Source organism: Lynx rufus, unplaced genomic scaffold (assembly GCF_022079265.1).
Source record: "Lynx rufus isolate CCGP_SWC_20201006 ecotype Redwood Valley unplaced genomic scaffold, mLynRuf1.p SCAF_15, whole genome shotgun sequence".
Lineage (NCBI taxonomy): Eukaryota > Metazoa > Chordata > Mammalia > Carnivora > Felidae > Lynx > Lynx rufus.
In genome coordinates this window covers 21892599-21905978 of record NW_025814829.1, presented here as the reverse complement: position 1 = coordinate 21905978, position 13380 = coordinate 21892599, and the positions used below count along the sequence as shown (strand labels likewise).

At 54.6% G+C, this 13380-nt stretch overlaps 1 protein-coding gene across 1 annotated transcript; it reads right to left on the bottom strand.

Moving 5' to 3' along the window:
• Positions 1-2213: 2213 nt before the first annotated feature.
• On the bottom strand, positions 2214-11282 carry FMOD (fibromodulin). The gene is made up of 3 exons (XM_047076422.1): positions 11223-11282; positions 7557-8544; positions 2214-2365 (listed from the first exon to the last, which is right to left on the bottom strand). Exons 2-3 carry the CDS (start codon positions 8533-8535, stop codon positions 2214-2216), a joined length of 1131 nt encoding a protein of 376 aa, XP_046932378.1. The 5' UTR covers positions 8536-8544; positions 11223-11282.
• Positions 11283-13380: the final 2098 nt, after the last annotated feature.

The window sequence follows — 13380 nt, the reverse complement described above, 5'->3', positions numbered from 1 at the left end:
CATCTGCTAAGCATCTGGCGGCCGAAGGTTTATCTTCCTCTTCCGGGACCAACTGGGCTGTGCGGGTTTGAGTACCCTCAGTTCTGGAAGTTGCCACTAGAGGGCGGCAGCAGCCAAGACAACTACACTCAGGATGCGCCAGACCCAGAATTAATCCCCCAGCAAGGAGGGAAGATGGTGAAAGCAAGAAAAAAATGTTAACAAGGATGACTGAAAACAAACCCAGGTGTTCTTTCTCTCTTGGGGACCAAATGGAAGGAAACGGGTACCTAGCGGGGTTGAAGTTCGACTCAAAGAAGGACTTCCAGAACACCAAGTTTGCTAACGAGAAATTTTTTACAGGTGACTTTTTTTTTTTTAACCCCTTCGCTACATCTGTGGAAGCAGAATAGAGGGGACAGTGGGCTCTTCCAGTCCAAGGCCTATGTGACCCAGTAGGTTCCCTTAAAGTAACCCTTCTGTGTGTGTGCCTTAAATGACTCCATTCCGGCAGATGCAATCATAAAATAACTTTATTGGTCAGGTTAACCACCACTCATGCGTTTCCTGTAATAAGGATCCTTTATAGAGGCATGATGGTGTTCACATGCAGACGCTTTCTGAAGGGCCTGGGGGCAGGGGCAGCCTTGCCCCCTCACATCAGAGCTCCTTTGTTGAAATGAGCTGGTTTGGCTTTTGTGGATTTTGGAGTCTGGAGCCAAGAACAGAATCCAGGGCTCCTCCCCTTCACTTCTCAGGGAAGCTGCTTCAAAGCACACACAGTATCAGGGATGTAATGGCATCTGGACAGAGGCCAGGCGAGGACTAGCTCTTCTCAGGCCAGCCCCTGCCCCCGGCCCCTCCATCCCAATGGCGCCCAAAGGAACAGGCCGGTTCGGCCCCAGGCAACATCACCTTTCAGACATGGGGAGAATGAATTGCTCTCCAGCCAAGCTATAAAGCAACAGCCATCTTCAGGAATGAGGGTGTAGCTCAGAGATGTGACAGCAGAGGGTTTCATCCTCAGCACAAGCCAGATTTGGCTGCCTGGCCCGGGCTTCACAGACCCAACGAGCGTCTCCAGCCGGAGCTTCCACTACGAGCTGTGGTCTCAGGACAAATCAATGCGTACAGCTGAACTACAGCCTCCACCTGTGGGCTAGCCAGGCAAGTTCAGGGCTGCCTGGACTCTGTTTCTCCCATCAGGGTGTAGACCTTTCTGCCTGGACAAGAGAGGGAGAAACTACCTTTCTCGTGCCTTGAGAACCATATGCCTTTGAGGACGAAGACCCAAGTTGGGAGCTGCTGGGAATATAGAGGGTTCTGGGCAAGGGCGAAACCCCAGGGGGCTGCTTCCTTAGTTCGGCCGATTCGGGACGTTTGCCCCCATTATGGATGCCGATGTAAGCAAAGGCTGTCCTTTCCTGTTCGGAAGTCTGATCCACCTTCAAAGAACTGCCCCGCTGCTAAAATATAGCCCCACCCATTTATCAAAGCCTAAGGTTGCTTGTCTCCTCCCGCATCAGTCCCTGAATGTTGTCATCATGCTGGTGACCTCCAATCTGGTGGCTTTCAAGGAGCGGAGTTAGGGACGGTGTAGAGGTGACTCCCAGTTTCCTGCCACCTCCAGACACTAGTGTGAATTCTCTGCATAGGCCACCAGGCAGATGCCCGCACACCTTGGGCTCGCATGCCTCTGCCTAAGGCACAGAACAGGTGTCTTTGGAGCAAGGCTGAGTGGATGAGGAGGACAAGGGAGGAGGCAGTTGGGCAAAGAGGTATATTCCGAGGAGCACTGAGTGGGAGCCCGGAGTAACCACACCGTCAGCCTGGCATGCAGGAGAGTGGTCAAGCGTTGCTCACAGAGAGAGCCAGGGATTGTGGGGAAAGCACGCTCTGTGCCATTGCCCGAGTGACTTTTAGAGTTCATGACACCAGATCATTGGGAAGAACTTAGAATAGTGAGGTTTCTGGGGTTGGGACTTCCACGGATTACCTCCTCTGCCACCACATCTGTCCTGGAAAAGAGAGCTGCGGCCGTGTCCCTCAGTAAAAGGCTGCCTGTCCCCTGATCCCACCTGACCCTGCCTACAGGGAAGAAGACTACAGAGGGAGCCCATGGAGTTCTGTCACATGGTCTGTCCCAGACCTTCCAGCAAAAGCCAAACCAAACCATCAAGCCAAATGCAGTGGGGCGCGGGGGGCTTTGGCCCCGTGCCCCGTGCAAGGGCCACTCAGATCTCGATGAGGCTGGCAAGGCGCAGGCAGAGGGGCGCGTCCACGGGCATCGCGCTGCGCTTGATCTCGTTTCCGTCCAGGCGAAGCACCTGCAGCTTGGAGAAGTTCATGACGTCCACCACGGTGCAGAAGCTGCTGATGGAGAACTCTGCGGGGACAAGAGGGGCGGGGTGGGGGGCGGGAGAAGCCGGGATCAGGGACCAGGATCCACAGGGAAGCGGGTCGGCCCCGGTGAAGCTGCTGCAACCCTTCCGAGGGGAGGATGGGACTTGGCTGGGTGGGGCAGCGTCTTCCGCGATCGAAGTCATACCGACTGGGACCGCTAGGGGGCAGCGCCGGGGCCACAGTGGGGGTCTCCGCCTGTGTCTGTCACCCAACCACCCCTGATCCTCGCATCACTTTGCAGACCCCGGAACGTCCTGGAGTGTCCTTCCAGCGAGGACGCGATCTTTTCCCGCCTGTAAGCGGCAGGGGGAACCAGAAGGTAGTCAAAGATCAGCTTTAGCGGTTTTGAAGGACTTGATTGCCTTTGGAGAGGGAGGGCTTTGCTGAATTGCTGAGAAGGAAAACTGGGGAAATGGAGGGACCTAAATCTGGAACATCTCCTGACACTTTGCAGATAGAGTGGCAGGAAATTAAAGAGAGAAAGCCCGGGCAGGGAGACAACTGTCTTCGCGTGCCGGAGCTTTGAGGGGGTGCACCTCTTCCTTCCCGGGACTGCCAAAGGAATGATGAGCAAGGCCCTGAGGTCTAGGAAGGCGGAAATCCATAGACGAATACGGCTGCCATGGACCTCAAAAGTCAAATAAACAATTCCCTTGCCTCCTGCAGTTAATATATGGCTCACCCCCGCCCCTTCTTTTAATCTCAAAAGAAGTCCCCCTGTTTTGAAGATATCCTCCCCCCCCAAAAAAAATCCCCACACAATCTTAACAGATACAATAGTTCTCTTTGGTTTTAACGTAAATCCGTCTGTTTTGCCTCTGGTTGTCCTTTTGGACAAATCAGCCACCTCTGTCTCAAGTCTACCGAGTTAGGATCTTGAAGGGAGAAAGCCAGGAACTCGACTGAATCTCCAGCAGGGGTGGCAAAGTCACCACAAAGAGCTGCTGGAGCCTCCACTGGTGGCAGCGTGTTGTCTGAGGGACTCTGGAGGCGGCTCCTGTCGCAGGGGGTCCTGGTGAAGTCGCCTGTCGGATCCCAGTAGGATCTATCTCGAGGGCTGTGACATTGGGACCCAGGGCTTGCTTTTGCTTCTGCCAGAGGGATTCCTCAGCTCGTGGGGCGGCTGGAGGAGCTGGGAGGAGGCTTTTCTGACTCTCTTCCTGGGGGCGACCATGGAGGGCCTCAGGGAGGGTGTGATCACGGGTAGGAAAGGGAAGGTTGCAGGGAAGACAGCGTGGGGAGCTTACGTAGGCTGGTGAGCCAAGTGTTTTTCAATGAGCGCGAACAGTTGTTTCCAGTCTCTCTTAAGAACTGACCAAGAGGAGATGGGGCGAGGCTGCAGCCCATTAACTTGTTCAGCAAATATAAGACAGGAAATCCAGCCCCAAAGAATAGTGGAGCTCTGGACTAGAAGGAGGGGGGAGGATAGGAAGTGTCCTTCTATGGACAGCATTCCGTGGGGCGGGGTGGGGAGGGAGCGTGGGGATGATGGAGATCTTTTGGATGCTTTTGGATGTCTCCATTCTGGTCCCGGGAAGTAGATTACATGGCCTCTGAGGGGGCAGGTTGGGGGCAGAGCCTCGGCCAGGGGCTGCATCTGTGGTGGCCACAGAGAAGGGTAGAGTGGGGTGGGCTGCGGGGAAGTCAGGTGGGTCGGCTTATGGATCACTTCCAACTCCACTGCACTAGATGGGGTCTCTACCCCAGCCTCGGGCCCTCCGGCCATCTGCTAAAACCCTGGCTCCCTGAGCATGTGTATACATAGGGGGGATACTGGGGCGCCTGGGTGGCTCAGTCGGTTGAGCGTCCGACTTCCGCTCAGGTCATGATCTCACAGCTCGTGAGTTCGAGCCCCACGTCAGGCTCTGTGCTGACAGCTCAGAGCCTGGAGCCTGCTTCAACTTCTGTGTCTCCCTCTCTCTCTGCCCCTAACCCACTCGCATCCTGTCTCTGTCTCTCTCAAAAATAAATAAACACTAAAATATTAAAAAAAAAAATAGGGGGGTACTTAGGGGCTTCCAGGCACACCATGCGCATCGATTCTGTCCACGCAGCGGACGCCCTGTGCCCCCCCCGTTTGTCTTCCCCAAGCTCAGGAATAGGACAGGGCTTCTGCCTGGAGACTCTGGAGGACATTTTCCAGGCCAGATTAAATACTGACATAAGTCTTTCCAAATTCCTCCTGGGGTACCCGCCCAGCTCCACAGATCCCACAGCTCCCGAATAACATTCCGAGCTGTGTTCCCTGACGGTTGCCAGGCTGGAAAAACTGAGGGGGTTGCTAATGGAGGAGGGAAGGGAGGGAGGGGACTGGCCTGATTCCCCTGCACACCCTTTAGTTCCTGCCCTTCTTTTAGCTCCTCCCCCAGAGGGTGGCTTCCACCCCACCTTCACCACCCCCCCACCAGGTGGCGCGTTGGCCCTGGGAGAGGGACCCCAGCTGGGGGACTGGGCCTTCCTGCCGGTGGTCTGAATCTGAGAGACACTCCTCACATTCTCAGCCAGAGACACCTGACTCTAGGTCTTTGGATGCTGAAGGCCGGCGCTCAGGGTGACCACTACGTCATCTGGGTGACCCCAAGAGATGGCTACTCCTTCTCTGAAAAGACCTCCGTGTCCCCATCTTCGCAATGCAAAAAGTGAAACAAACGGAGTCGCCCGGGGCGGGGGCTCAGTCGGTTAAGCCTCTGACTCTTGATTTCAGCTCAGGTCACGATCTCACGGTTTGTGGGTTCGAGCGCCACCTCGGGCTCTCCACGCTGACAGTGCGGAGCCTGCTTGGGGTTCTCACCTCTCTCCCTCTGTCTCTGCCCCTCTGTGGCTTGTGTGTGCTCTCTCTCTCTCAAAATAAATAAATACTTTTTTTTTCAAGTAAAACGAAACAAAAACTCTGCCTGTCAACTTCAAAGTGGCAACGAGAGGAAAAAGGTAGGAATAGTTCCCGTGTGTTGCCTCTCGGTTACGTGCCAGGCCCTGGACAAGCACTTCACATGTATTAATTCACTAAGAAAAATTAAATGCAGGAGTTGGTGTTATTTTGCCTTAAAAGGAGACTGGAAGAGAGACCAAAATGATAACTAGATAAGGGAATTTGGCTTAAATTACATGAGAAGGTGGGGGGGCACCTGGGTGGCCGAGTCGGTTGAACATCCGACATTGGGTCAGGTCACGATCTCACGGTTCATGCAGTCTAGCCCCGCATCAGGATCTGTGCTGGCCGCTCAGAGCTTGGAGCCTGCTTTGAATTCTGTCTCCCTCTCTCTCTCTGCCCCTCCCCCACTTACCCTCTGTCTCTGTCTCTCTCTCCCTCCCTCTCTCAAAAATAAACATTAAAAAAATGACATGAGAAGGGATTTGGGAGAGACACTGAACATTTTTAGGTTGTTTGGCTTAACGGAGAACTTTCTGGCAAAGCCTTGGGACGCTTAACGGAAGTGATTCTATCTTCTGCAGAGCTTCTGGAAGGGGCGGACCACCCTGTATTTGAGTGGCAGATGTGCTCCGCAGGAAGGCGGAGGGCGACAGGATGTTGCGATAGAGCCCTGCCCTCCCCAGCTTTTTCTGACTGTATATAGTCAGGCAATAGCTAATGGGTTCCCTCCCGTGACAGCTGCTCTTTGCTGTCACAATTTCAGGGTCAAACACAGCACGTAATGTGACAGTTCTGGTGTGACAATCCTCCTGGATGTGGAGTAGGGTGGCAGGTGACTTCTGGGTGGGATGACGGACAGCCACGAGTAAATGGCAGAGCCTTTGCGGCACGCGACATCTCAGAGACGTCTCCGAGGACTGCCCCGCTTGGGAAGGAGAAGACGTCCCCGCAAAGAAAGACTTTACATAATAAAACAGTTTGGGAGCCCGTGATGGTGTCTTGCCCTTCAGACCAGAGGATCAGACACCTCTCACCTTGCCCGCCCCACTGTCGGCCTCTGGGGCCAGGTGCCTGTCTCGCTCAGAGGGCTGTGCAGTGCGCGAACGTCTTGCCAAATGACTGATCTGTTCCCTGAGCACAGCGAGAGAAAGGACGGGAGGGAAGATTTGAAGGCTCCGTCCTCGTCAGTGTTTTGATGGTGCCATGTGCTCACAGCAGGCTCCGCTTCAGAGCCCTTTGCCAGTGGTCATTAATGAGTCCTTTCCCAGAGACGGGGGGACCTTGCTGCCTGAGGAAGGGAGGTTAAATGCTGGCTCAGTACCTTCCAGCTGGGATTAAAGCATCAGAGGCCCCCCGGGTAACGTAAGCACATTCGGAACACAAGATCCTGAGACGGAGCTGAAAAGCAACTAGATGATTCTCTCCGAAATGAATATTTTAGTCCTGAGAGGCAAAGAGGCAGGCTTTTCGATTCCTCGAGGCATCCGCTGGGAAGTGCTTGGAAAACAAGAGGCCCGTGTCCTTGCCCACCACCCCGGGGCCTTGTGGTGATAGGGCTCCCATTACCCCGGGGACCTCTGCCCTACCACCAGGGGCTCCTTGTACTCCAGGGAGAAGGGACCAGAACAAGTACCGCATTCAGCTCTGAGAGGCTGCACATTCTTGTCCAACAGCTGTTAGGTTTAAAAAATAAATAAACAGCCAAAACACAAGAGTGACTATAGAGGCAGGAGTAGAGCGTGTGGAAACGGAGAGCTCATCCTCTTCTGGCTCAGGAAATAAGTACAAACTCCATGGTTTCTTAACAGCCCACCTTCCTCCCGAGACGGACCCTAGAAACCCCACTTAGATCCGCCTGTCTATGAACTGCTTTCATCCCGACCTCTGCAAGCTCGCCCCTCACTGCCCCTCAACATGCCAGCCCTTCCTCTCAGACACCCAGATTTCCTGGCTGTCCCCTGCAGGTGGCCTGTTAAGTGGCTGGTCCCTTTGTGGCACTCCACTTCCCAGAATGGCTTGGTCCCGTTCCTCCAGCCCACGCTCACCTCTCTCTCCAGTCCTAGACGGAAGCTTACCCCTACTGGGAAGTCTTCCTCCAAGCCAACCCACGCCCCCAAGGAATTTTCCAGCACTGCTGTGTAGTCTAGGGGCCATTTTGTCCCCCTTGTACGGGGGTATAGCTTCATTCGTGACCTTTGTCTCCCCTACTTCTGTGTCGTTTGCGTTGCTACTGGCACCCGGGACAGGGGTTTTCTAACGGAACGGACAGCCGCTCCCCACCCCCCCTTTGTCAGCGTCTCACCATTGATCCTATTGCCTTGGAGGTAGAGATTCTCCAGGTTGGTGTTGACCGGGGGGATCTTCTGCAGCTGGTTGTAGGAGAGGTCAAGCTCAAGGAGGCTGCTGGAATTGAAGGTGTTCGAGGCCAGGCCATTGTTGGTGAGACTGTTATGGGACAGCCGCACATAGAGCAGCTTGGGTGACCCCCGGAAGTAGCTGTCAGGGACGGAATAGACGTTGTTGTGCTCCAGGTACAGTTGCTCGAGGGCTGAGGGCAGTCCGTCGGGCACCTTCCGCAGGTGGTTGTAACTCAGGTCCAGCAAGATCAGTGACCGGAGGCCCCTCATCGCGCTGCCCACTTCCTGGATCTCGTTGTGCTGGAGGTACAAGGCCGTGAGGTTCTCCAGCCCCTCCAGAGCGTTGTTGGGGACCCTGGAGATCTGGTTGTGGTCGAGATGCAGCTCCCTCAGGGATCGTGGCAGCGGGCCGGGCATCCGGGTCAGATTGTTGTGGTCCAGGTACAGCCTCTCCAGGTGCCGCAGCTTGGAGAAGATCTTCCTGCCCACCTTATCGCTGGTGATCTGGTTGCCATGGAGAGCAATCCAGAGCAGCCCCGTGGCGTTGTCGAAGACACCTTCCTGGATGGACGAGATCTGGTTGTTCTGGAAGTAGACGTACTTCATGCGGGACGGGACGAACGGCAGGTACTTGAGGTTGCGGTTGTCACAGTACATGGCTGTGGGGAAGTTGGGGGGGCAGTCGCACTCCTGGGGGCAGTCGCGGGGCTCTGGAGGGGGTGGAGAGCCGTAGGCATAGGCTGGACCTTCCTCCACCCCATAGGGGTAGGGCTCATAGGGCTCGTAAGGGTAAGGGTCATAGGGATCGTAGTAGGTGGACTGCTGGCTGCGGAGGTAGTGGAACCACCAGTGGGGGTCTTCGTCGTACTGGGCCCGGGAGAGGGAGCAGAGCCCTGCCAGCAGCAGGAGGGAGGCCCACTGCATTTCGTCTCTCTGGAAGAGGGGAGAGAGAACAGAGCGAGCAGGCATGAGTGAGACAGTAGGGAGGCAGGACGACGGGTCGGGAGGGGGCTGGGGGCTGGGGAGCCTCGGGCTGGGAGCGGTGCAGATTTCACGGGGAGCCCCGTTCTCACTTCCTGCGTGCCGCCCCTCCCCCAGTGCCGACTGTGGCCACCTGGGGGAGCTGGGTGGGTTTTACGGAGTCACAGAAACAGAGCCTTCAAGATTAGAAGGAACTTGAATGGGGGGGGGGCACTGCATTTTTTTTTCTAGGGGCAGGTCCTTAGGAGCTTCTAGCCACCTGAAGGTTCTGGTGGCGGAGCTGGAGAGCCCACGGCAATCATCCCTGTGGGGGTGGGGGTGGGGGTGGTGGGTGCTCTTCAGGCGCGAATTCGTATTCAGTCTGCATTTCTCGGGGATATGATATTTTCCAAGAGTCCAAGGAAAAAACCCTCTGGTTCCTTCCATGTCTCTGGGAAACCTCCAGAAGCAGCTTGAGACCTCCAAGGGGAAGGTCTGAATTACTTCTGGAAGATCTTTTGGTCTCTTGGGCAGGCTGGGGGTTTCGGGTTTCCAGTCTTGGGGGAGGGGTGTGGCCCCCCTGCAGTCACCGCAAGGTTTGGGCTACCCTCCAAAGCGCCAGTGTCTGGAACAGTCTGCTGGGTGAGAAAACTCTCCGGTGGGCAGTTTGTGGCTACACACGCAGCCCGGCTGGCACAGGTCTTCATGTAACACAACAGCCACAGTCCCCTCCAGACGGGGGACCCTGACACCAGGTATGGCACTTGTCTTCCGGTGTGTGGGGTCTGGGTCTGTCTGCCCGATGTGGTCTGTGCTGTCTGGTAAAGTGTTAGCCCCCCCTCACGCTCCACCATGGACATTATGCTAGAGCCACGTGAGGCCCAGAGAAATGAATGAGGAACACTGAAAAATGGAATCATAATTGAAGACACTCGAGTGTACCCGAGAGAGCGTGGCTTTGGAATGGGATTCTGGCCTCCCCTCTCCCACCCTAAGCTACCTGTGATGCCATCCGGATCACCAGCCTCCTCCTAGGCCCCCACTGTGCCAGGCAGCCTGTTGCCTTGAGCCTGTGAGCCAGTGAGATGAGAACAGGGCAGGCTTGGAGAGAAAGGTGGGTTTGGTGCATGCTGGGAGGGAAGCCGAAGGTATGGGGGGACCAGGGGCTGGCATATCAGGCCTGGGCACCCTGCTCTGAATGCCTATAGCCAAGGCACCAGCTAGCCCTTGCAAGCAGTGGGAACCTTCCGGAGCTGTGAGTGTCACCCTTGTTCCGAGGAACCTTAGAACCTTTCTTGGTCCCGGAAGGGTCACATATGTCCCTCACATTGCTGTTGGGCCTCCTGGGACGGGCAACTGCAGACAGGAGAAAGAAAGGAATCTAAAAGTCAGCATCAAATCCAACGAACTGATGGGAAAAGACCCTGACTGCGGCACTCAGTCTAGTCACCTTCTGCCACCGTTCCTCCCGGGGCCCCCGAGCTCTCTGTTTCCTGAAAGTGATTCCCTTAGGCCCTCTTCATTCCATTAGCCTCTGGGCTGCGGAGGAGAGGCACCTGGCTCATCCTCAAGCGGCCTCAGGCCTCAGACAAAGAGCCCACAGTGTTTCTGAGAAGCCAACCCAACTGCCCACTGCCTGGGCACGCTGGCTGGGCCCTGGATCTGGCCAGGAGGGAAGACGGATGGAGTGGCCCACCGCCAACGGCGCATTTTTCCATGCACAGCCCTGGGCTGCTGCAGGACCAAGGTGGCACAGTGAGCCTCTGTCTCCATGTCTCCTTCCAGACCGGGCATCTTGGCAGACAAGAGCCACCTTCCTCCTCAAGACCCAGCTTTCCAGGGGCTGTGCATCCTACCCACGTTGGCCTCTCCTTAGGAGCCACGAGTGCTAAGAGGGCTGGATGGGAAACTTCTGCCTCTCCTCTCTTCCGAGTCTTAGCAGTGTTGCTCCAGGGTCGTATGCTTTTCAATCCCCCCGCCCACCCTAATGGTAGGGACCCTCCTGTGCTCAGAGATTTGTGAGGTGGAAAGTTTCTGGGATTGGGGCTCCATGAGTTGTGGGAGGCTGACTCAGGAGTTCGTGCTGTTCTTTTATGTCTCTACAGCCTTCCCCTCCTATTAGGATCCAGGAAGTCAGACCAGAAGTCATCCCCTCAGCTGGGTTGGACCCTCCCTCACAGTTCCCTGAGCATGGTCAATTCTCAACTCTTCTCTTTATTCCCTCCCTTTCCCCCCAGCAACACACACACACACACACACACACACACACTCACACTCACACTCACACTCCCTCCATCCTTCCCCTATAACAGCACTTAGGTACCACAACTTGCCTACAGGACAGACTGGAGGGCTGAGTGGTGGATGATGAGTGCTGGCTTCCCTAGATACCTAGGTCCTCTACTTTTTCATGCCTGAGAAATGGAGTCCCCCTCTCCCCCCAACAACCAGAAAGAAACCGTAGGACAGGGTAACATGTTCCCTCTCCTCCTCCTTTGCCCCTCTCGGCATCCTGGGGTCATGGCCCAGATGGGAGAATGAGGAATGGTTCCTCCCTGCCAGCCCCTCTCCCCACACGCCAGCCCCTTTCCTTGATTCCCGTTATGGAACCACAAGGGACCAAAAAACTGAAGTAAAATGACTAAACTTACCTCCAGTTGAACCTTGCAGAGAGTGACCACGTCCCTCTGTCTGGCCTCCTTGGGTTGGAGAACGTGTGAGAGAGAGAGAGGGAGAAGACAGAATGTCTACTGAGAGTGTGCGGGTCTGTGCCAGGCCAGGGTCCCGCCCCCAAATTCCTAATCAAATATTGTGAAGAGAGGGACTGAGGAGGCCGGATCCTGGCTTTTTCGGCTCTGCTGCAGGGGCGGAGCTCACACTCAACCAGGCAAAATTCTTCTGTCCGCCTGACGTTATAAAAACCACCTCTTTCCACTCACTTATCTTCCCTAAAGCATTGGCAGCTCTGAGTCTCTTTCTGCTGAATGAGTTAGTGGCGCCTTAGAAGGTATTTGTACAGTCTCTTACCAAGTGCCTGGATTTCTCATTAAACCCACAGGCCAGATGCAGGGCTGGGGAGGGCAGGGATTTGGGAAGAGGCATCTTCACGCTTTTAGCAACCCATGTGTCCCCCCCAGAGAGCCAGGACTACTTAGCCTTCTTGGCTCCCCTTCCACGCAGGTGGTCAGACGAGGGCGTAACGGCGCATGACACAGGACGGCTGGCTCTGGCTCTAGTTCCATCCCTTACCAGTGTAGACTCGTCTGGGCGGCAAGTTTTCCCTCCTCCATCGGAATTAACGGAAAGGAAGGGGATCTCACGTTGGTTGATCACTTACTGTGCACTAGCATCGCGCACTGTCCTTTAATTGCCTGGCAACCGTTCTGCTTGCCGCCTCTGTGAGTTTGACTAGTCTAGAACCTCGCATCGGTGCAGTCGTACGGTGTTCGTCTTTTTGTGGCTGGCTTCTTCCGCTTAGCACGGTGTTCTTAAAATTCCTCTGTTGTGGGGTGTGCCAGAGGCTCCTTCCTACCACATTCGACTGTGCGTATTCGCCGCATTTTGGTCATCCAGCGATGGACATTTGGGTTGCTTCTGCCTCTTGGCTCTCGTAACTAACACTGCAATGAACATGAGGGGACAAATATCTTTTTGAGACCCTGCTTTTGATTATTTTGGACAGATGCTCAGAAATGGAACTGCTGGGTCACATGGTAATTCTGCGTTTGATTTTTTTAAGCCACCCTACTATTTCCCATAGTAGACGAGAACACCAACGGTGTGCAAGGGTTCGAGTTTGAGACGCTCCTGATGTAAAAAAAAAAAATACATACCGATTGAGAAAGACTCAGATTTGAATTAGAAGACTTTAGGGGGGGGTCAAGGCAGATGCGACTTCTGGTTGCTCCCATCGGTCTGAACTGTGGAGGCCATCGGGAAGGTCTTTGTCAGGAACCCACTCTTCTCAAGACTTATGAAGAGTCTTTTAAAAGATTAAACATAACGAATGGTTGCTGACCACCTGCTTTAAGCTAGGTGGTTTACTTATGTTATTGCATTTAATGATCACAGGAGGTATTTTGTTTTGGAAAAGGAGGTGCAGGGATGTGGTGTGCCTAGCTAGAGAGTGGTAAAACAAGGATTTGACCTTGATCTGCCTGATTCTAAAGCCCACAGACTTTCCCACATCACAAGGCCAGAGGACTGATGGAGTGGAGGGTGTGATCACTGCCCTACTGTCCCAGTCGGACTCAGTGACTATGGAGCCCAGCTAATTATAGTGGCCCAATCTGCTGGAAGCTGGAGACAGGGGAGGATAACAACGAGAGGGGGCTGGGATACAGAGCATCTCTTCTGGAGCCCACACATGTTTCATTTCAGTTTAACAAATATGAGCATGTACTCCACGGCCGGCGTGGTCTTAAATGTTGGGCACACATAGAAGGTTCCCATATAATGCCTACTCACAAGAAAGCAGGAGCCTGTGTGGCAAACTCTGATCTCGTGAGTGAGGCAGAGTGGCCTTAATATGAATATGGTTTTCAATAATGCATGGATAAGCTTCTCATCATTTTTGAGTCCAGAAAGCAGACCCTGGTTTTGACAACAGGGCCCAAGAGACACTTCTTAGAGGGGCCTAGACAGCCGGGCACATTCGCCCACTGGGTACAGATGGTTATTGTTTTAAACTGCAGCGTGGTGAACAATACTGCATTTGCTAACAGTGAAAGTCAGGGGAGCCTGGGGACCAACCATTGACTGGGATCCTTCCCAACAAATCTCCACCCAAAAAAGGCAGTATCTCCATGT

Bases quoted from the DNA above. Each gene is read 5' to 3' on its own strand.
- FMOD (XM_047076422.1), bottom strand. From the start codon at position 8,535: ATGCAGTGGGCCTCCCTCCTGCTGCTGGCAGGGCTCTGCTCCCTCTCC. The intron at 2,366-7,556 runs GTGAGACGCTGA...TTGTCCCCGCAG, and splicing joins CCAAGGCAATAGGATCAATG to AGTTCTCCATCAGCAGCTTC.